The 24844-nt window shown below is 30.6% G+C and overlaps 1 protein-coding gene across 1 annotated transcript in view; it reads left to right on the top strand.

The window, feature by feature from the left end:
• Positions 1-24844, top strand: part of CARPA (Carbonic anhydrase-related protein A) — a 676873-nt gene that overhangs the window by 492646 nt on the left and 159383 nt on the right. Inside the window, exon 7 of the mRNA XM_089595651.1 lies at positions 4471-4596. Within this exon, the coding sequence (XP_089451777.1) occupies positions 4471-4596 (126 nt within the window). The remainder of the gene's footprint in view (positions 1-4470; positions 4597-24844) is intronic.

Raw genomic sequence — 24844 nt, 5'->3', positions numbered from 1 at the left:
GGATGTAGAAGTAGGAGACAAAAGGTCTTTGAAAGAAACTTAAGTTGGTAATATTAGGAGCGAGTTTAATGTCTATGGTCAAAAAGTAAGATGAACAAAATGAAAAATGTTTTTTTTTTTTTGTTAAAAATATAAATACAAATTTAACAAGTTACGGTAAAATAAAAAAAACAAATAAGATCGTGTCAGTAGAAAATACATGAAAAAGTTTTGATAAAAATGGTAATTCAATTGCGTTAGCTATTAAAAATGATGATATCTATCATATGACTAGTAAAATTAGGTATAGCGAGTCTAATTCAATGACAAAAAAAAAGTTAACAGAAAAGGAAAAATTACGTAGAACACAAGGTTGTGTAAATTTTAATTATTTATACACAATGTGTGATAAACAAATTCTTGATGGTTCACCCAGGAAATTATAACCTGATTATTCAAAATATGGGATTTGCTTGGAAAATGAAATGCATAACTTACCATTTAGAAATGAAAGGTCAAGGGCCAAAGATATTTTAGAAACTGTACATAGCGATTTGAACGGACCACATAGTACTACTGGCTCAAGCGGTAAAAAATATTTTTTGAGATTTATAGATGATTACAGTAAAATCCCAATACGCAGATTTTCACTGTAAAAGAATTCTTTAAGAATACGCGAATATCCCTAATAAAAGAATTCTTTTAAAATTCTCATATAATTCAAAAAAATGACTAGAAGAATTTTTATTAAAGTGAATACAGTATTATTTTAATATTTTATTGTATTAAATTAAAAGATTAAATTTATAATTGTTCTATTGGCTGTGTTGATTTGATTGGAAGTAAGGCAGGAAAAAAGGTAAAAAGGTTAAGATGCCATAATGGCAAGGAGTATATTAATAATAATATAAGAAATTTTGCTAGGAATAAGGTATTTCTGTTGAACCGTGCCCACCTTACGTACATAAATTAAATGGAACAGCAGGAAAGTATAACAGGGGCATTATACACATGTCTAGGCGTTTATTAGAAGAAGCAAGGGTTCATAATAGATTTTGGCCAGAAATAGTTAAAACAGCAGCTTATTTGAAAAATAGAATTATGATTAATACTATTGAACAAAATAAAAATCCTTTTGAAATTATGTTTGGAGAAGAGCCTAGTACTGAAAATATAAAAATTTATGGAAGTTGAGTTTTGGACGAATACCCGAACAAAAGAGAGACTCGAAATGGGACAATAAGAAAACAGTTTTAGAAATTTTTTTAGGTTATGAAAATGTTGGTAATAGAGTTCTGTTAAATAATAAAGTAGTAGTAGCTAAACATGTTGATATTATTGAAGATGGCACAGATTGTATTGGTTTAAAATCAGAAAATTACACGGTAAAAATTAGTTTGAATGAAAACGAAGATGGCGATTTAAATGTAAGCGGCAATGATGAAAATACAAATTTTAATTTAAGACAGTCAACTAGAAAAAGAGAAGAGCCTGATAGATACAGGGATGAAAAGTTTGCATATAGTAATATTATTTATGTAAATTATACAAATGCTGAGACACCTGTTTTATATAATAATGCGATAAATAGTAATGAGTCTGAAAATTAGAAAAAAGCAGTGGATAGAGAAATAGATTCTTTAAATAAAAATAAGACTTGGATTTTCGAAAATGAACCAAGTAATAAAAAAGCTTTATATGTAAAATGGGTTTATACTTAAACGGCTAATAATATTGTTAAGGCCAGATTACTTGTTAGAGGTTATCAGCAAAATGATTTAATTGATGATATATATATATATATATATACTAGTTGCAAGAATGCAAACTCTAAGAATGTTACTTTCTTATTGTTGTCAAAATAATTTAATTATTGAACAAATGGTTGTTAAAAGAGCATTTTTTAACGGTAAAGTCAAATCTGAAGTATATGTAAAACAGCCACAAGGCTACTATGATGGCTCTAATAAGGTATTAAAATTAGATAAAGCTTTGTATGGATCAAAAGAAAGCCCAAGAGCTTGATACTTATTTCAAAAATTTAAATTTTAAAAGGAGTGAGAATGACAGTTGTTTATGGATCTAAGATGACAAGATTAATAATGTGTACCTAATTTTATTGTGGATAACTTACTATTTTGTTGTAAAAATAATGAAAAACTGAGTTTTATTGAAAAATTGTTACTAAAAAAGTTTAATATAAAAGATTTGGGAAAAATAACAACTTATTTAGGTTTTACCATCAACTATGCCTATGAAAATGAAAAAATGACATTCCATCAGAAAAACTATATTAAAAAATTAGCCACGGAGTATGATATTTAAAATTTAAAATTGTATGCAAGCCCTACGGACCAAAATTTATAATTAGAAGTAGCGTAATCAGCTTAATTGGAGCTCTTTTGTTCAAAATGGCGGGAACACCTGACATTAGCATTAGTGTAAATTATTCAAGTCGATTTCAAAATAGTTATGATAAAAAACATTTCAAATATGCTTTGAGAAATTTTAAATATTTATTTTTAACAAAGGATTTATAACTCATTGATGAAAAAAGTAGTTATTATAATACTATTCATTGCTTTGTCGATGCTGATTAGGTTGGTGATATAATTGATAGAAAATCGACGACAGGTTATGTAATAAGAATGTATGGAAATGAAATTTATTGAAAATCTAAAAAACAGATTAGTGTAACTAAATCATCAACAGAAGCTAAGTTTGTAGCGTTGTCTGAGTGTGTGAGTAAATTAAAAGTTATAAAAGATTTACTGCTTGATTTAAAAATTGAAGTTCGCAATTCAATTAAGAACTGTGAAGATAATTCTGGTGCGAAAAGTATAATGTTACGTACGTCGGCGCAACGTACTATTTGAGCCTAAGCTTTTGCTTAATAACTCGGGACTCGCACTAGGCGCGTAGGTGGGACGCGGGGCTAAAAGGTAGTTTTTTTTCTTGTCTGAGTATTGGAAAGGAGGTGAGAGCGACCGTTTTAATTAAATCGGCGTGGTTGTCAATCAATAATGCGATGAACTTGTTGTATTAGTCATAGTCTATGGGTCTTAACTCTAAGTTATCCTGGTTTTTAACATACTCAATCTATATATACTAATATCTAATATTAAATCTCAGCGCAGCTATTCCCAGTTAAGTTCTTTAAAGGTATTATTTTACGCTTTGAAAAGTACTTCATTTGATTTCTTTTCCGGTCAGCATGGGCCAGCGTGTTTGTATGTAAGTCATGCATGGTCGTAGTACCTTAGCTACGAGCAATTTTGTCGGTGATTCACCTTTTTGCAGATGCACATTGGCCCCTGCGTTTAGTGTTATAAAATCGGTACGGAAAAGTTTGAAGAAAGGGGGAAAAAAAATTAATGTGGATACACCGATGTTACAATAGCTAGATTTGGAAACTTTACTGAAACAATGAAACTCATTATCACTTCGAAAACGAAAGCTATGCGAATCATGAAATTAATGTTGTAAAAGTTGTTTCAGAAGAAAATATAGCAGATATTTTTATCAAAGCTTTAGATAGAAAAAAGTTCGAAAGACTTAGAAATTTGTTGAATGTAGTTTAAAATACTAAAATTGAGATTCTAATATTAATTTAAGGAGGGGCTTAGAATATAAGTAAATTTACATTAGATGCGTATGTAGTGACATATGTTATGTGGCATGGTCACTGTGAGTGCGAGATGATGTGTGTGTGTGCCTTGTAATTTGTACAGTCATGCATTTGAGAAAGACAGAACATAACCGTTGCCACGCATGCATGCTCTTGTATAGTCTCTCGGTACAAAGAGATCTTGTAATCCTACTTAATTATTATTTCTAGTAATAAATATATTGTTTTAAGTGTGAATAAGGTCATTTTATTGATCTACTACTTTATAGTATATTATATATTTATTTAATAGGAACTTTTAGATACGAAACATCAAAAATGATTTAAGAATCTTCAAAAACACATTATCTACATCTGAACTTTATTATTTAAAATTTTAAGACATAATGTAAAAGATCAACTAATTTTTTAAATAATATTAAGCTGACCGATCCACAATACAATTGATTTGTTTCGTTAAATCATTCTCAATACGTAAGCATTTTATTCTCAAGTGATACCTTGCAGGCCAGGCTCTAATGATTTAATACAAAATGTTCTGATGACTATCAAGATTTTATTTGTTTAGATGAACTCAACAAGATACATATATAGGCAGAATTTGTAATTCATTAGGTTGTACAATACATGGTACCCTTTATATAACAACATAGTCAAAATAATAGTACCCATCACTGATATGAATAAACATCGCAATATTGACTAGTATATAAAACTCAATATTCATTGGTTTGCATGTAAAATAGCTACAGTTTTTGGAATTATTTGATAGTATTTAAAACATTATACGATTTTCAACAAAAAATTCTTTTGTGTCAAATAGCTTACAATAATATTTTAAATCACGTTTTTTATATTACTAGCTTTATGCTCTTAGAAGAGTGATGCAAGGCCCAGATAATACACCAAAAGCACCACTTGGAAACAATTCAAGACCCTTACAAGGACTTTATCATAGAACTGTACGAACAAATATAGACTTCCGCAAGGTTTGTTTTTTGATCCTTAATAAAATTTTAAATACTTAAACTATTGGCTTAACAAATATTATTCATAAACAATAGATTTTTGTTCAGCACGTTGTAAGAAATATGAATTTTTTTTGTTATGAGACACATAATAAGAAAAACATATACAACCTTATCTTTATTCATATAAAGCCTATAGTTGATGTCGTTATCCAAATTAGGAGAGTCAAAGATTCTCAATAATCCACTATTTCTTCTGCTACGATCTTAAAGGTTTCTTAATTCAAAGAACTGCAATTACTTAAAGAAACTACGAATGAGCTATCAAATAATAGAAGAATTTAATATTACAATCTTCATAAAATCTTAATTGCTAACATACTTTCGTTATGATCGTAGTAGAGTCTTTCAAAAATTAATAAAAGTATTTTATTAATTTACAATGACTTCTTATTTGACCGCAGTTACTAGAAGTAAATATTTTTGTTAATTATTCTATAAGTTTTAGAAGAGAGCATATTACAATCAACGTTTTTTAAGTGCTTTTTTTTGAATGTAAGATCATAAACTGTGATTTTCTTAGTGTTTATTTACAGATTCTTTAATTTTTTTTTTTTTTTTGCTGGGTTACCGTGACAGCTTACTGGCCTAGTCGCTGGAGCCACCCACTCACAACCTGTGTGTGAGGGTGTATTGCCGCGCCCATTTTCAACCCTTTTTACTGATATTATACCTGAATCCATGGGCACAGTGTGAGTATCTCTGGTGGAACACCTTGCCAGATAAGCTGACGCTCTCTGCACCTATGGTGCATTGGGTCCACTTGCCACTGAGTAGCCTTTCCCCGGAGAGAACTCCACAATATTTCAGGACGTCTACTCCTCACCGGTTAAGCCAGTACTCTCTGCCGAAGCATCGGATCCAAGCTAATTAGCATCCCCGGAGAAGCCCCATGTTTCAGGGATCACTCCTCGCCGGTAAGGCCAGCGATCCCTGCCTGGTGCATGTGATCCGCTAATCCCTACTCTCCTAACACTGTTTCACATTCACCCAGGCGTGAAGACCTGTGGGGCAAACAAAAAATCATGGAATTACTCTGAAGGAAGATTCCACTGAAAAACCCACCCCAAAATAGCCGAGTTTACATAGGAACTGTTACTTGTAACTCTCAACTATTCCTCAAAAATTTGCATCCTCTTTCTTGGTAAATTTAAAACTATTCACAATTATATTTAGACAGTATCCCAATTTATTTACATCATACATAACATTTTCGTTTATCATAAACTATTTATGTTCCAAAGTTTTTTTACATTGAATGAAATATAATTCACGAAGAGTATTTTTGCCATAAATTCTGTTTTACTAATTAACAGATAAAGTTCAAGAAACACAAGTCACTCAATACTGTCATGATGACAGTAGCAAAAATTTTAATTCTAGCGTTGGTAACGATGTACCAAAAATTATTAGTTTTGATAAAGTTCCAGAAAAATTAAAAAATCTTTATGATAACTTAGTTATAAGCTTCAGAAATCCACTCCAAGATTCCGACGATGTTTCATTTTCAAAAAACAATTCTGCCATTCCTATCAATGACTCACCTATTCCTACGAACTTGATTGGTATTAGTGAGAACAAATTTAATATTTCTGTTCATGATTCATCAAGCTGTGATATCCAAGACGTACATTCGATAGCTGACTGTAATGATGATGTTCAAATAACTGAAGTCGAAATTTTTGATGAAAACGGTCAAATGCAAGTTGTACCAGTTTTAGATGGTACTTCTGTTAACGAGAATGCACTGGTCACAATTAATTCTACTTCAAATCTAAACGATTTAAGTACTAGTAATGTAGAACTAGCAGATCTGAAATCTCTTTCATCGAGTGTAAGCAACGACATTGAAGTATCAGTTTCATGTTACCCTACGGGTACGCTCGAGTAACTAATAAATTTTTTTGACGTATACAACAAAAAACAATATTTAAACTAAAAATTTTTTAAATGATTCTAATAACTCTTGCGAAGAAAATACTGAATTAAAAGTTGAAAACGTTCATGAGCATAAAAAGTCGAACTGTTCAGGTAACTTGTAATTTTTGATCTCAGTGTTTATTTTCTTTTAATTTTAGTTTTAATAAATTTGAGGATCAGGAATTTTTTTTTTTTTTAAGGGAACGATCAAACATCAAGTATTCTAAAAACCATTTCCACTCTTCTGAATACCAATATTCTTTCAAATAAAAAAAAAAATGAAAAAACTAAGCCTGTGGCTGTTGTAGAAGAATTTTTAGAATATTGTGAGAAAAAAGAAGAGGAGAAAAAACTAAACGAACAACAAACACTTATTAATAAACAAGATCGAGAAAAAAACAAAATAGCGAAAGAACAAGAACAGTCACTTAACAAACAATCCCAGATGAAAAGAAAAAAAATCGTGGAGGATAAAAAAGAATTAAACGCAAAAATTAAAATGTTGAAAAAGAATTTAAAAACAGAAATGGACAAGGAACACGCACAGAAACTTCTTCAACAATTAAAAGAGAGTACTTCTCAATTAGAAATCTTTGAAAAAGAAATGACAGAGTGTGAGGTTAATTTATTTCAAAGTTAAATTTGAATAAAAAAAAAAAATTTATAGTCACTTAATTCCACTATCATTACCTATCTTTACAAATATTTTTTATGTAACTTATATTTTACTTAACTACGATCTCAATGCTCATAGTATATACAATATGCATTTAAATAAAAAAATTAATTTGATAGTCAAAAGATGTTTGAATTTATCTTGTCCAGCTTTAGGAGCCAGCGCGTCCATATTTACCTGCCCAGTTGAAAAAGGTGTGTCCCACTTTAGATGCCTTATGGACACGGTTAAACCATGGATTAGATTCATATTACAATGAGAATAATTGATTTTTTAAACTTTTAATAATCTCGAACACCTGTATTTTCGAACAAACAGTTTTACTTGAATGTAATCAACTTTTTAAGGTTAAAATCTTAGGTTGAAAATCATACCCATTGAAATTTGTCCCAGTATACCTGCTTTTACCTTATTTTTTCTTCTATTCCAGTTCTGTCTGTCGACCAGTTTAGTTATACATATTAGAAAATGCTTGTACGTTAGGTACATATGTTTTGGGTTACTATAAATTAAATCTAGATGAATTCTTATCTTTTGTGAATAAATAGATGTAAGTAATTACTTAAAGAAAAACCGCCATCATAAAAGCTAGAAAAAACAAAATAGAAGTGGAGTTAGTAAATAAGGTACCTTTATTGTCTACATAAGTTTGTATTTATTTACCCAGAGTGGTTTGCTATATTCTTGGTACTTGGGTGCAAGATATATATGCTAATTTATTTATCGACACAAACATTCTCTAGTTAATGAAAACAAAGCGCGAATCATGGCACATCTTCGTTATAGAGATATTTTGTTTTAATTTCAAGAAAAATTTGTAATAATTTTAAATTAATGACCTGTGTAAATCTCAATGAGATCAAAAAAGTTTATAAAAATTCAAAAAAGTTCACTATTTTTTTTGTTTTTATCTCAACCAAAACACATAAAAATAAAGTTAAGGGTGAGCTTAAACGATTTCATAAAAAAGACAAAAAAAAATTTTGAAAAATTGTTATGTTTTTTACAAAAGCAAAAGACGGATTAAGCTGAAAGTTGTTATTTTTTTAAAAGGCTTATATTTTTGTTTTTAATTAAACTACTTCTTACCAAACATAACACTAACAATCTCTAAGAAATTCAAGGTTAAATTAATTTGGAATTTATTTTAACTGACGATCACCATGCAAAGCGTAAGTCAAGCACGTCAAGCCCCGTCCGTGTACAATGCTACACCATCCATAATCATAGAGATATAAGAACAGAGTACATGACAGCTGTGCTGGCTTGCAAGTGGCATAGTCAGAAGGATAAAAATGCATTCTAAGCCATCATTCTGCCCTTGTCTTGTCGAGTTAAGTGATTGGTTGGCCAAGTTAAAGTCAAGACGCCAAGGTAGTTGAGAGGAGGCCTGCCAATCACGTAACTCGACAAGTAAAGGACGAAACGATGGCTTAGAATGCGTTTACTATATTTCTATGTCTATGATCAAACGTCGTCCAAGCCACTGCTATACACGACTTAGAATTAAGTTACTAGAAAAGCGTGTGTCATGAAGTCCACCATAACATATTTATCTTTCCTCTACATATCAACCAAGAAATAGTGTACAAAATCAATACATTTGACAAGGATTAGACTTAACTAATGACACAAATAGTTAAACAAATGAGAAGGACATATAACTATTGCAAAAAATCAGGTCACTGTAGAAAAGAATGTAAATAAAGGCTTATAATAATGTAACTAGGCAAGAATCATCCAAAAACGACAGAGAAGTGAAGCATAAGAGAAACATTAGTACATCTTTCCAAAATAGATACTTGTTAGAATATAAGTAAATTTATGTTAGATACGTAAGTAGTGATATCTGTCATATGGCATAGGCACTGCGAGGGCGAAATGATGTGTGTGTGCTTTGTAGTTTGTACAGTGATGCAGTTGAGAGATACAGAAGATGGCCGTTGCCTTGAACGCACTTTCTTGTGGAGTCTCCCGGTAATATAAGAGCAGAACTTGTAATCTTGTTTAATCTTTATTTCTATTGTAAAATATAAGAATTAAGGTCTTGACAAGTGTTATCTTATTAATTGACTACCTCGTAGTATATTTATTTAACATGGTAACTGAGTCCGTCGTTAGTATTTCTCTTCTTTGATTTTCACGTGTAGCTTCGGCAGCTTGTGATGATCATCTAGTACGGGTTCAAGCAAAAGTATTAATCCAACATTTATAAAATCTAAAAATAGTGGCAACCTAACACGAATTAAGCATTTAATAAAGAGTCTTATGAAAATGATAAGAAAAGTAGGTATAGAAAATAAAATTTTAGAAGATTCAGACAGAGAAGAAGAAACGAAAATGTCAGATGAAGTGAAAATTTCGGAATTTGATGGAAAAGGTATTGAGTGTTAAAAATGGATAGTCACGATGAATTTTAAACTAAAAAAATTCAAAGAGAAATGAAAAAGACTTGAAGGCTATCAATATAATATATTTAGTCGAATTTCAAATGATTAATTACAGTTCATGAAAGATAAAGAAACACCATACGAAATAATGAAGGAATGTAATGAAATGTATGTAAAGCAGTCTACTGCTCTCCAAATTTTTGTAAGAAACAAGTTAGAAAAATTAAAGATAAAACACTCTGAAAACTCAACTACATTTTTTACTGAGTTTGAAATATTAATTCATGAGTTGAAAAGTGTTGGTGCAAATGTGACTGAAAAAGAAAAACTAAGCTATATGATAAAGATGCTTCCAAGTTCATTAAATTATATTGGTGATTCAACCCATGTGTGACAAGAATTTGATCAAACAGTTGTATACGTGAAAAGTAAAATAAAAACTTTTGATTTAAAATAAAAAGAAGATGGAAGCAAAAACAGTTCAAGTGCATTTAAAACTGAAAGAAAAAATTATGGAGCATGTTTCAAGTGTGCAAAATACAGACACTTCGATGCACAGTGTGCGAGGACAAGACAAAGCGATAACTCATGGGAGCAAGGTGGAGCAGCCACAAGACGGGTGACAACAACAACAGCGGTGGCCGAGGCTATGGTCGTGAAGCTGAAAAAGGCTTTTGTCAACATCGTCGAGGAGACAGTTGGTGACAAAATAATCCAGGACATTAAAATGAAGATGGTCATTTGAGTAGTCTTAATCCGGAATTCGAGAAAAGACCTAATGAGTCGCGTGTTTAAGTAAACAGCTCTGTTAGTAAGATTGAATGGTAACTCGAAAGCAATTGCTTATGTTGTAATCATGCTATAAATGACGATCAATATTTTTATGAATCTGTTAAATTAAAAACCAGGGGGTATAAATGGGTCATGGGACCCACGGTAAGAACGAAGTTCTTTAAACATGACATGAGTATAAAAACACAATTTCTCAGGTAACAAGGGGGTCGCCAGACCCGTAGAAAGAACAAAGCTCTATAAACGTTAGTACTGCATTTATGTAGTTCACTAAACAAAAACTTGAAAAACGAATTAAAGAAAAAAATTAAAAAAATAGTTCAGTACTCACGATGGTTGAACTTCGTGAGTACTGTATTTATGCACGCCGTTCTCACGAAGTTCAACTATCGTGAGTACTGAACTATTTTTTTAATTTTTTTCTTTAATTCGTTTTTCAAGTTTTTGTTTAGTGAACTACATAAATGCAGTACTAACGTTTATAGAGCTTCGTTCTTTCTACGGGTCTGGCGACCCCCTTGTTACCTGAGAAATTGTGTTTTTATACTCATGTCATGTTTAAAGAACTTCGTTCTTACCGTGGGTCCCATGACCCATTTTTACCCCCTGGTTTGTTTTTAATTTCTTGTTTTATTTTTTTTTTGTTTCTTGTTTTAATTTTTTTTTTATTTCTTGTTTTAATTTTTTTTGATATTTCATTTTAATACATTTTTTTCATTTTTTTGTATTTCCTTCATTTAATTCCTTTTTTTATTTTCATATTTAATCTTTTTTTTTCATTCCCTTTTTTATTTTTTTTTTTTTTATTCCGTTGTATTTATTCATGTCTTTTGTAATTTTATTTCATTTTATTTTCATATTTCATTTCATTAATTTTTTTAAAAATTTTTTTTTTCACTTATTTTTTTGCGATTTTATAGCTTATTAATGCAATTTTTATTTTATTTTTATACAATTACTCAATGACATTGTGCCATTATTTGTTTATCAAATTCAAAATAAGTACCCTTAAAAACCATGAAAATGATATGAAACTCGAATTATATTTATATAATGATCTTACATAATTCATTTATAATTGATTAACTTTGAATTACTTTATTTATATAATTATGTGATAATGTAACATAATTTGTTTATCGAATTCGAAATAAGCGCCTCTAAAAACCATTGATACATTCTTCAACTCTATTCCACATGGTTTTTTTTTTTTTTTTTTTTTTTTTTTTTTTTTTTTTTTTTTTTTTTTTTTTTATCAAGTATTTAGAAAACAAATACAAATATAATTTATCATGATTCGAATGTATTATCAGTGAATGCATGTAAAAATGGAATGTTATAGTTACGAACCACACCATAAGTACAAGAAATCGAGTTTCTATAGACGGCAGCGCTCGTAGCAGAGTGGGTAAGGTACTGGACTCACATGCAGGAGGTCGAGGGTTCAAAACTCTTTATTGGAAAATGTTTTTTTTTTTTTTTTTTTTTTTTTTTTTTTTTTTCTCTTTTTCAAGAATTGTAAAAGAAAAAAATTCAAAGTGAAATAAAAATTATTGTGAGAAAATAAAATTGGGAGTGTGAGGGAGAATGGTGAGCAAAGGTGTGTGGAAGAGTAACACGGCACGGTTGGCCGATATACATATATAGTGGGGAGAGGGGAAGTGTATAGAGAATAGTCGGTGAGGGGGACGGGGTAAGGGGAGGAAACTTGAGAGGAAAAGTAAACCACTTTTTTTCAAAAAAAAAAAAATCTGTCGGTTTTAAAATTCCAGCCCCCCGAGTAACGCGAAGAACTTCGTTCTAAAAAGCCTATAAATATAAAAGTAGGTAATAGTCGTTTTCTCAAAGCAACAAAAGTTGGTAATATTAGGCAAAAGTTTATTGTTGATGGTCAAAGTAAAATAAATATAATAAAAAATTTTTTCTTTGTTAAAGATATATATAGAAATTTAATAAGTAATGGTAAAGTAAAAAAAGCAAACAAGATTGTGTCAATAGGAAATACGTCAAAGATTTTTATTAAAAATGGAAATTCAATTGCATTGGCTAGTAAAAATAGTTATATTTAATATTAAAAGCCCATAATATTTTAGAAGTTATACATAGCGATTTAAATTGACCTCATGGTACTACTAGTTAAATGGCAAAAAATATTTTCTGAGTTTCATCGATGATTACAGTAAAGTAGCTAAAGCGTATTGTATTGAATCGAATGATCAAGTATATAACTGTTTTGTTAACTATGTCAGTTTAATTAAAAATCAGACAGGAAAAAAATAAAAAGACTAATTTGTGATAATGAAAAGGAACGTATAGAATAGGATATAAGTAGTTTTGCAATTAAGAAAGGTACATATATTGAACCTTGTCCACCTTATGTATGTGAATTAAATGGAATGGCAGGAAAATATAACAGGAATATTATGGATATTTCAAAATGTTTATTAAAAAAAGCAAGGGTTCATAATAGACTTTGAACAGAGATCTTTAAAACAACAGCTCATTGAAAAAATAGAATTATCACTAACACTGTTAAAAAGAATAAAACACATTCTGAAATTATGTTTTGGGAAAAGCCTAATATAAAAAATGTAAAAATTTATGGAAGTAGAGTTTTCATGAGAAAACTAGAGAAAAAAAGAAATTAAAAATAGAACAAAAAAGAAGATTTATGAATTTTGTTAGGTTATGAAAATGTTGGTTATAGAGTTCTCAGAAATAATAAAATAGTAGTTGTAAGTCATGTTGAAATTACTGAGAATGGCCAAAATTGTATTAGTTTAGAGTCAGAAAATTATATAGTAAAAGTTAGTTTGAATGAAAACTATTCTAAAAATATAAATGGCCATTAAATACGAACAGCAATAATAAAAATAAAAATTTCAACTTAAGACGGTCAATTAGGGAAAGAAAAGATCACGATAGATAGAGAGATGAAAATTTTGTACATAGTAATATTATTTATGTAAATTATACAAATGCTGAGACACCTGTTTCCTATAATGATGCGATGAATAGTAATGAGTGAAAATCGGAGAAATAGATTATTGAAACAAAAATAAAACTTGGATTTCTGTAAATAAACTGAATGCTAAAAAAACTCTAATTTTAAAATTGGTTTATGGTAAAAAGTCTTTTGGACTAGATAGTCAGAAACTTTAAGGAGCTCTCTTAAAACCAAGCATTAGAGGATAGAGGCTGGCGTTAATAATGGTAGAGGAAGCAACTGCTAGACAAGTAGACAATGAAGGCAGGCTTAGAGTCAGCTTCGTAAGCTGCCAAATCTGACGAAGAATCGAAGTAACAAGATGTTACCAATGCCTGGGATATGGACATGTCTCAGGCAACTTTAAAGAAGAAAGTAGGTCCAAGCTTTGCTTCCGGTGTGCAAGCTGCAACTACCGGAAAAAAGAGTGTTCAGGCCCAGCATGGTGTTTTCTCAATCTAACGACGGACAAAAAGCACGAAGCTGGCAGTGAGAGCTGCTCGCTATTTAGAAAAGCGATAGAAGAGACTAGAAAAAAAGCTCAGGCAGGACGCAAATAACACGGAAGGGCCTTGAGTAGAAAGGTGGTTTAATGTAAACCCACGCTGCTCTAAGTACTTTTACCTATCCGCAAGTGAAAGCATCAAGCTTATAGTTGTGCTTGCTAAGTAAGCAGCCTACTATAGAGCGCTAGACAGGGAGCTGGTTTTCAGGGAGCCTGAGTCCTTTTTAGGACTCGAGAGGATTGGCACCTCTAGCAAATGGTGACGAGCTTGTTCGTTAATGCTGTGAGACGCGATGGTCTTCCTGGTGGCTCCACCCTGAAGTAATGCTAACGCGGTTCCGGGACGGATTCAAAAGCCACGCTGCATGGGGGGGGGGTTGAGTGGGTATGGGTAATCTAATAAAAAAATCTACCAAGTTTTACACTACCACTGCTCCTGTCATGTGCTTAAGTGCATTTTCCCTGCCTTCACAAAAAAAAAAAAAAAAAGAAACTACTGCTACCACTACTATTACTACTAATGATAGTAATAAAAACAACAATAATAATAGTATAATCATAAGTTATCATAGCAACGGCCACTATTACTACTAATTAACTACTAGTTCTCATTTATATACCGTAACACACTGGCTGTTGATTTACCAGAGCATTTATTGAAATGTTAGGAGATTTCTGCTACTATTTTTGCAACGAGTTCAACTGAACAAAGGAACTTCATTAAGCATATTGAAATATTTATAATATTTTATTTCAATGTTGATGTTTATTCATAATGATTTTCTGTAAAATTTCAACGTAAAAGAGAAAGGACGTGCAGGAGTGAGTGAATCACTTCTCCTTTTCTTGACGCATGTAGGAGAGCAAGCTGGATGTGGGAAGTGCCAATTTCTGAGTGGCTGAACTAGAGCAGCTCTGGCTAATAAGATTTTCAGCTATTACTATTATTAAAGAGTCTTTCCGGGAAACTTCTTCTGCGTGGTTTTCGAGCCAGCGTGTGACCGAATTCCGCTACTCCCTATTAAAAGCCCTGGAAGCCTCAAAATTACTCAGTTAATTCTCACCCCTTGAACGGTAGAATAAGCAGTTAGAGTCCGCCTCTTATACCTTGCTGTGCATCACAAGGTGATGGCACAGTCCATTTTTACCCTTAAACGGTTGATTGAATAGCTAGAGTCCACCTCTACTTCAATACGGTCCTTTACAAGCACGGTTTAATTACGATTTTGGAATTCTTGAAATGGTTTGCTGCGTATGCAAGCGTTTTTTTTTTAAATGAAAGTAAGTGTTTAATTTCTATTTTATTTTTCTAATTTCCTTTTTTTTCGGCTTGGGCACAAACTCTAAGATGCACACCGTTACTCGCTACATTAGTGGTAGCCATGGAACACCGTAAAATAATTAAGTCAACATGCACGCCATTACTTACTACAGTATTAATACCCCAGGACCATGAGAATTAAAAAACCGATGGAATCACGCGTTAAAACTAGAATGAATACCATTACTCGTGGTGGTATTGATAGATTCTAGACAGGTCAAGAATTAAAATACAATCATCTCCTTTTACGTAACCTCTAGAAACGATACCTTAACTCGTAACGGTACTAATCGCGTCTAGATCGCGAACAGGATATATTTCAATACGCCGCTCCGAGTCGCATTGATAAACCTTAGGCGAACCGTGAGTGAGTGCATCGGAATATTGCACAACAGCCGCTCTAAGTCGTTTCATAATGATTAACTTCACTCGAATACAGTCATACCCCTTTACAAATACCTTATCGCTTAATGTAACTATCCTCTATCCTTGCGTCCCACCGATGTACCCAGCGTAAATCCCGAATTATTGAGCGAAAGCTTAGACTCGAATAAATCGTCACACCAACATAACAATAGATAACTTCACAATACATTTAGACTTCGATTATAAAAATTGTTAACTTTACTATAATAACTAAAAATTATTTATTTAATAAATAAAAGTTTACGACAAAATGTTTAAATATATTGGGATAAAGCTCTCAAAATGTTGAATACCGAATGAATGGAAAAAAAGGTGACCAAGAGAGGGCTTCGAATTACTGAGCATTAAAATATGCTATTAATTATCTGAAACACTTTGAAAATACATCAAGGCACACACTTGTGAGCACTTTGAATTACTTAGAATAAGACATGCAAAATGTTGAGTAATTAATAAATAAATGATAGCGCACACAAGCGAATGCTTGAAATATCTTGAGATCAAACTGACAAATTGTGAAATAATAAATAAGTAAATTAAAAAGTACACAAATGAATGCTTTAACTTTCTTGGAATAAGACTCTAAAAACTTAAATAATAAAGAAATAAATAAAAGTGTAGCCAAGCGAGTGCTTTGCATCATTGAGTATGAGCTGCTTGAAAACTGTGCGGGTGGAGCGTATTGGGTTACTGAAGTTAGTTTTTTAGATGTAGATGCTTTCCTGTAATAATTTACAAATAAATAAATATCTTAATGTATACGAAATACGATGTAAAAAAAAACAAAAAAAAGATTGTTTCGTCTCTCTAACTCACAATCCTTGGTTTTAAAATAAATAAAACAAACCCAACTGAGATAACACACTACACAGCCTTTACTATCAAACACTTACGTATGTTTATAGTGTGTACCATAGCTTTACTTTTCCTTGTGTATGCTTTAATTAATTAAATGCTATTATAAATTCAGCATAAGTTACATTTAATTAGACGTCTAACTTTTTCTTAATTTATGAAGAAAAGGTTTCAAGCTTGCAGAGTCGTGATGATTCTGTAGTTCCAGCTTCTTCTTTGATTAATTAAGAATCCTTTTTCTTGTTATTGATTGTTATATTAAGCGATTCAAAGGAAAAAAAGCAATTGATTAAATTTTGTGGAATTATGCTTCTCTGATTTCAAAAAAACTGTGAAAATGTAAAAAAAGACTAAACGTGATACGAAAATTTTTTAATAACAAGTTAATAGTTTGAAAAGAAATTTTAGTTGAATACTTTCTACTTCAACAAGTAGTAATCAGAGCATCATCATAGAAAAATAATCTGAATAACTATTTCTCAGGTTTGATTTTTATATTTTAGAATCAAATATTAATATTTGCTTTTTCCACAAGTAAATAGTAAAAAATATTATTCCATATCGAAAACAATGAAGAAACCGAAGGCTTTTAGGTAAGATATAACTGTAAAGTTAGTTCCTGAAGTACTAAAATAAACGATTTTCTTTACTAACAGGAAAAAAAAAATTTATTATTAGGAATATTTTAACTGAAGATTAGTAGCAACAACAAATTCTTCTTGAAATTCTTTGAAAAATTAAATTCAATAAAACTATGGACAAACTGTACGAATTTAACCTGATATTAGGTGGAGCTGAGAGGGACTTGAGATAAAAAGGTGAGCTGAGGAGGTTAAGAGAATTGGTTGATGGAAAGCAATAAAATATTCAAAGCAATTAAAATAACGAAGAAATTGAAAAAAAGTTAACGTGTTTTTTTTAAAAAGATGGATGGGTTTTGAGGGGAGGGAGGGGGGGAGTTAAAAGACTATGTATGAAATGCCTCTCTGAAATCACTACATTACGTACATACATATACATATAAATCTAAAATTTCCAAATCTAACGCCCAAAGATTACTGAAGCCATGTGCTGTAAAATATAATCACAAGCAGATACCACTTTTTTTTATATTTACATACTTTATTTATTGTAACATAGTAAAAAAAAGTCGAAAAAAAAACAGAAAGGCAATGTATAAAAGAATGAGACTTACAAATAGTTAAATATTGTATCCATAAATGTCTCGAAAATGCGAGTGAGACTAAATTTTTTTTTCCTTTTTTTTTCTTAGAACAATTTTAAAAAACTTACTTGGCAAGGCAAAAAAAACCTAGCTCATAAATTTTAAATAGTCCTAAGATTTTAGAACATTTAGAGATTGCAAGCAAATGTACACTTAACTTTTTCAATTTCCTTAGATTTTTGGAAATACATAAAAAAAAAAGAATTAATGTAGTCTAATAAAAATCAATACTTTATTTGCAACCATTAGTAACTTTTTACATTTAAAAGTAAGTACCTTAAACAAACAAGCAGATGAAAATCAAATTAAAAAAATTTTTTTATTTCGATTTTCAAAATGTAAGAAAAAATATATTTATGAGGCTCAAAAAAAAAAAATTCCAATGGAGAAATTTTACTCAAAGTAAAGTTTTCACTATCTTAAGGAATAATAAAAGTTTTTAGAAAGGCAAAAAAATTAGAATTTTACCGACAAATTGTACTACAACCTAGAGCTTAGAAAAACAAACAAAGCAATCAGATGTTAATAATATTTGCTGAAAACGTGTTCTCAAAAAGTAATGAAAGAACAAATATTAGGCAAAAAATTTTAATGCATCTTTCGAGAACGCAAGCCAATACAAAATTCATTTTTTTTAAAATTGTTTTGTTTTTTAAGGCAAAATCAAAAAAAAATTACAGTGAGACGAAAATCCAGTCCTTTTCTAAAAAATTAAACTTACAAAAAAATTTATTAAAATAACGTCCAATGGTGGTACTGTCGAATTTTGTATTTATTAAAAAACAAAACGACGTTTCGGCCATTTGGACAATGTCCCGGCCCTCATCAGTTACAAAAATCTATGAGTAATAAAAAAATTCTTTACGATACAAATTCTGGTAAATACAATAAACGCAAATTAAGTCAAGTGTATGATATATCTCTCACTCTTACTAAGAGGATGTCAAATCGTAATGTAGTCAGGATTTTAAGTTTTGTTGCTTCTATACCCTGTACATACAGAAGTGACATAGTATACGCACATAATACAATCAAATAAGAATCGCAAGCAGTTCCTTGTGAAACACACGTAAACAGAACATGTTTTCCTAATACCATAAATAAAGGGGCCCTCAAGGCATGTACATCAAGTAAGCCTTCTTTCTTAATTGACTAAACAAGGGAGTTGTAACAATTTTTCAATTTTTTTTGTCTTGTTTTTTATTAATATTATTATTGAAATAATAAATATTTAACATTTCGGAAAACAGGCGCTTTTCATAGTTTTGTTCTGTATCTAAAGTTTTTATTGTATCAAAATTGAAGTTGTGTGTAAATTTAATGCTATGTTGTGATAGTTCAGATGTATCCTTTTTTTCCTATGTCTTTTTTATGTTCTACCATTCTTAATTTTACAGCTCTCGATGTTTGACCGACATAACAGCATTTACAATTTGCACATGGTATATTGTAAATGACATTATTTTTATCGAGTGGCTCGGTTACATCTTTTCCAAGGGAAAAGATTGAATTTAATTTATTGTTTAAACTGTAAACAAGACGAATGTGAAGCTTATTACAAAAATATTTAATAGGACCATGCAAGTGGGGAATATACGGTCATGATAATATTAGTTTATAATTATTATTGTTTCTATTGCAATTGTCAATCACGTTCATGTTTTTTTAGGTATTTATTCTTCTGTTTAAAAATTTATCAATGAATTCTTGATAGTTGTTTGCTAGTAAAAATTTATTGACAAATTTTAAATGATACTTATGGAATTGAGTGTCGGCTTATTTAATGGAAAAGTCTACTAATGTGTAAATAATACCTATTTTACGTTGTATTGAATAGTGGGAGAAAAAAAAATATCAGCTTGAATGTGTGGGTTTTTGTTACCAATTAGTTAGTACTGTATTATTTTGATGAATGATAATTTTCAAATCTAAGAAACTAATGCTGTTGTTGTTGCTGTAAAAATGTTTTATTTTATGATATTATCATCAAACCTGGTCACACTCTTATTAGTCTAGATGATGTTAGTATATTTACTAATACTAGTAAAGCCTTAATCATAAATGCAATTATACAATTTTGGAAATTCTTGAATGGTAAAATCAATGTTTCTCTTAATGAATTTTGCACAGGTGTATCTATAATTTTGAATTCAATTTTTTTTCATTTTATCAACAAATTTTATAAACAAGTTTTTTCTCTCCAATGGGCAGTTCCTGTAGTCCAGTGCTGTGTGATCTTGTAATGCGTTTGCTTTAAATTTAATACTTAAAGAAGTTATGTTTTGATGTTACACTGAATGTGCAGTATGTAAATGATATTGTCATATGTGTACCTACTAAATACATTAACTAAACTAAAAACATTTTTACTTGTTATTGTCCAGAATTACAATTCACTGTTGAGACATGCAACGGCATTAGTTTCTTGGATTTAAAAATTATCATTTAACAAAATAATACAGTACTTACTAGTTAGTACCAAAAACCCACACATTTAAGCCGATACTTGAATTTTTTCTCCCACTATCCAATACAACATAAAATAGGTATCATTTACACTTTAGAAGACTTTTCCATTAAATAAGCCGACACTCAATTCCACAAGGATCATTCAAAATTTATCAATAAATTTTTACTAGCTAACAACTATCAAAAATTTATTGATAAATTTTTAAACAAAATAATAAATACCTAAAAAAACATGAACGTAATAATTGACAATTGCAATAGAAACAACAATAATTATAAACTAACATTATCATTACCGTATATTCCCCTCTTGCACGGTCCTATTAAATATTTTTGTAATAAGCTTCACATTCGTCTTGTTTACAGTTTAAGGTGGCTCCAGTGGCCTCAATGTTAAAATTATAAATAACCCAACCGAGATTAATAAAATTGAATTATATTCTTTAAATTCCCATCTTTCTATTCGTATGAAAAAAAAATTAAGGTTGACGATGAAAATTGTAAGAAATCATGCTTACAAAATCGTAGTTTTAAGACGGGTTGGATAGGAAATGCAAGCTTACGCGATATACAACCTACTGCTGCACTTATATAAATAACCCGTAAGGTGTAAAAAACATACTATCTTGTATATACTATTACGCAGTTTTCGATGACATGAGAAAATTGTCTTGTTATCGAACAAAATCTTTAAATAATCGGAGACTAAGTGTACAGTTGCGAGTGCAAGTCAGCTCTCAGCTGTCTGCATTCTGCAGAGTACATATATATAGATGTAACTACTCTTGAACTTAGGAGCGTACCGTAACAGTTCATCAATTAGGGCACCATAAAACTTTTTGTTTTTTTATATTAACTCACTAAAGTAACAGATAAAATGTAAAATATGGCTTACAACAGTCTCTACAAAAATTTTATACCATATTTTAAAGAAAAGAATCATTAATTTTTAGTCTCCCCATTTTGATACGGCACTAGGCGCTGGAGCCATCTTAAACAATAAATTAAATTTAATCTTTTCACTTGGAAAAGATGTAACCGAGCCACTTGATAATAATAATGTCGTTTACTATATATACCATGTGCAAATTGCAATTGCTGTTATGTCGGTCAAACATCGAGAGCTATAGAATTAATAACGGTAGAACATAAAAGGGACATAGGAAAAAAAGGATACATCTGTACTATCACAACATGGCATTGAATTTACACACAACTTCAATTTTGATACAATAAAAACTTAAGACACAGAACAAAACTATGAAAAGCGCCTGTTTTCCGAAATGTTAAATATATATTATTTTAATAATAATATTAATAAAAAACAAGACAAAAAAAATTGAAAAATTGTTACAACTCCCTTGTTAAGTCAATTAAGAAAGAAGGCTTACTTGATATACATGCCTTGAGGGCCCCTTTATTTATGGTATTAGGAAAACATGTTCTGTTAACGTGTGTCTCACAAGGAACTGCTTGCGATTCTTATTTGATTGTATTATGTGCGTATACTATGTCACTTCTGTATGTACAGGGTATAAAAGCAACAAAACTTAAAATCCTGACTACATTACGATTTGACATCCTCTTAGTAAGAGTGAGAGATATATTATGCACTTGACTTAATTTGCGTTTATTGTATTTACCAGAATTTGTATCGTAAAGAATTTTTTTATTACTCATAGATTTTTGTAACTGATGAGGGCCGGGACATTGTCCAAATGGCCGAAACGTCGTTTCGTTTTTTAATAAATACAAAATTCGACAGTACCACCATTGGACGTTATTATAATTAGTAACCAACTGTCATTGGACGTCTTATATTATTACAAATTAAATGTTCGACATGTTAAGAATGCAAGATATACATGAGACTCAAAAGTATAAATTTCAGTCAAATGTAAAGTTTTAGAATATCTTGAGAATAGAAAGCTGTTTTTTTCACATATGCTGTACTTTTAAGCAGATTTTTAAAAAACGAGGTCATTAAAGTATTGACATCCAACCTATAAAGTATAATTGATTTTCAAGCTTACAAAAATCTAAAGAACGCACGCAGAAAATGAGTTAACTTTTTTTTTTTATTACAGAGACCATAAAAAGTATTCATAAAGTCAAAAATTAAATACCTTACCTACACATATTATAACAAACCTAAATAGATGGAACCTTTTGTTCGTGTGTTAGAAGTAAATAAGCTATGGGAGTGCGAGCAGAGCCTCTTCTATTCAGCACGTATGCTAGTGCTACCCTTGTGCTAACATCCCTCCGCTGCAGTAGAACTACTGTGGTGTGAGCACAGTCATGGTCAAGTCCTAACACTTCTCTTAGTTACATATGATTGTAGCACTTTCTTACTCTATGTTCATGGTGCCACCACGCTCGTCCTACCTTTTCTATCCATACGACTTATTCCCGTTTGTTCACCGTTTCTCAACACAGAGCAGTCATGAGACAACTAAGGGGCTTAGTCGGTGGTCAAAGTCGTTGACGGATAGATATATCCTTAACAATGTCTAGCGACTGGCTGAGCTCTTTATTTCCTAATTACTTTCCCTCCAGGATACAGGACAACCAATAACTCTTTATGAGAAACACAACTAGACGATATGTGCAGTTTTTGTGTACGTGCATGTGCTGTTTTTATTCTTAGAAGTAAATCTGTGCAATTTAAAATATATGAAAGTTGGCTTATATTATTCCACATTTTTTTACAAACAACCAAGAGAACCCAAAAAAACTAGGATTTTTTTAAAAGATGACTTGAAAATAACAAATATGACTTCATTATTAATTATACCTATGTATGCTTGCGGTAATTTAACAAAACTTATCACTTTCCTTACTAAATTAGAAATTATTTTTTTTTAGAAGCACGCTTCATACGAGCCCTAACCAAACGTTTTTACCTTCGAGGGACAACCATTTATTCTCACTATTCAAGAACAAGCATAGCCCTTCACTTACTACACCTTAAAACGAATGAGCCATTCTTAGTAAAAAGAAAATGTAAATCTTTGAAGTTGTCCGTTAGTATTAGATAATAAGAAATTTTTATTATTCTTAGGCAACTAAAATCACAGTGAAATAAATTTGTAAGCTATTTAAAAAAAATTTTTCGGAACCATTAAGGGCATTTAGTACAAAAGTTCCACTTATATGGGGTTTGAGAAATCTGCATTATCGACCTTTGATAATAATTAAAATAATTACTTGAAAATTAGAATTTTTGTCAAGTAAAATGCCTTATAGATAGCACTGAATGCCACTGTAACATTTTCAATTATATATATATGGGTGATTCTCTGTCAAATCAAGCGCAAAAAAAAATAGATCTTTATGAAAGTTAAAAAATGTATTTCAAACAATGTTACAAATGCCGATGAATTTTTTTAGATTTTTTAAAAGTCACCACAGCAAGCTATGGACCCCTAAACTTTCAATTTTTGGCGTTTTTTAAGATTTAGTGTAATTTTAAGCTCGATATTCCTCTTGAAAGATCAATTTTTAGTGAAAATATGCAATATGTACAAAAATCTGAAATTGCCCGAATTTTCAGAAAAAGATGGGTTAAAGGCCCAAAAGTAGATTTCATAACCTTAAAATCGAAAACTAAACTTTGAAAACTGAAAAAGAGGGCATGCAATCCAAGCTTTCAACCTCAAAAAATTTATGATGTCAGCTTAGTGGGCTAGGAACATGCTTCCTCAAATCCGATTATGGTAGTTTTATGGTGTAGACAAAAAAACAATAAAGATAGACGAAGTTATTGCCAAAAATTCCGGTAAATTGCAGTATTTCGGTATTTTAACAATAGTTGCGCCATCTACAGCTACAAAGTGTCTTATTTTTACCAGTTGTATACAAAATAATTCATTAACTATGCAATGTTACATTGAAAAATATTAATTGCTACCTATACGTACGCGTTACGATGGCTGGAAACACTCTAAAATTACCCTCAAAATTTATTTTACTTTTAAAGTATGAATCACAAAATTTCATTACGTATTTGCTTTTTTTTGACAAAAGTAATAGAATAAAGCTTATTCTAAAGGTTAAAAGAACACTCATATTATTTTAGCAATGATTTATAGTTATTTTTAATTATGTACCGGTATGAGACTTAGTCGATTGCAATACGTTTTGTTTCTTAAATTTCATTTGTTGTTTCCTTCAAAGCATAGTTTTATTTGTAGGTACACTTTTTTTAAGCGATGTAGGGATAGTACACCTTTGCAGAGTATATTTCCATCCCTTTTCAGGCATCCCACTTTTGGAATAGGCTCTTTATCACAGTAATGTATTAATTTTTTGGGGTTGACAGAGCCTTTAAGTTTTCTTATTTACAAATGTCTTCATAGCATATTAAATTTATTAAACAGCAAGAAAGTATAGTCTTGTAGTGAATTTCTTATACTCCATTGAATAAACTATTTCTTTCGACCTCTGAAATGGAGGAAAATGAAAAAAATGTCAAAAAACGAAGCTTACATCATGCAAGTGGAAATAGATGTAGAAAACCCTTTGAAACAGATAGGTCTTGTTCTACAAAAAACCTGAGAAATTTTTTTCTAGAAATGAGAAAAAGTCTTAATGAAAAATACTCTTTTTCCCCTCGTCTAGCAACGAGTGATAAAGTGTGCT

The sequence above is a fragment of the Copidosoma floridanum genome, unplaced genomic scaffold, assembly GCF_036245765.1.
Source record: "Copidosoma floridanum isolate Cflo_tuat_1 unplaced genomic scaffold, Cflo_Japanese_pri ptg000026l, whole genome shotgun sequence".
NCBI classification, from domain to species: Eukaryota; Metazoa; Arthropoda; class Insecta; order Hymenoptera; family Encyrtidae; genus Copidosoma; species Copidosoma floridanum.
The sequence above is the reverse complement of the archived record's forward strand: the minus strand, read 5'-3'. Positions and strand labels throughout refer to the sequence as shown.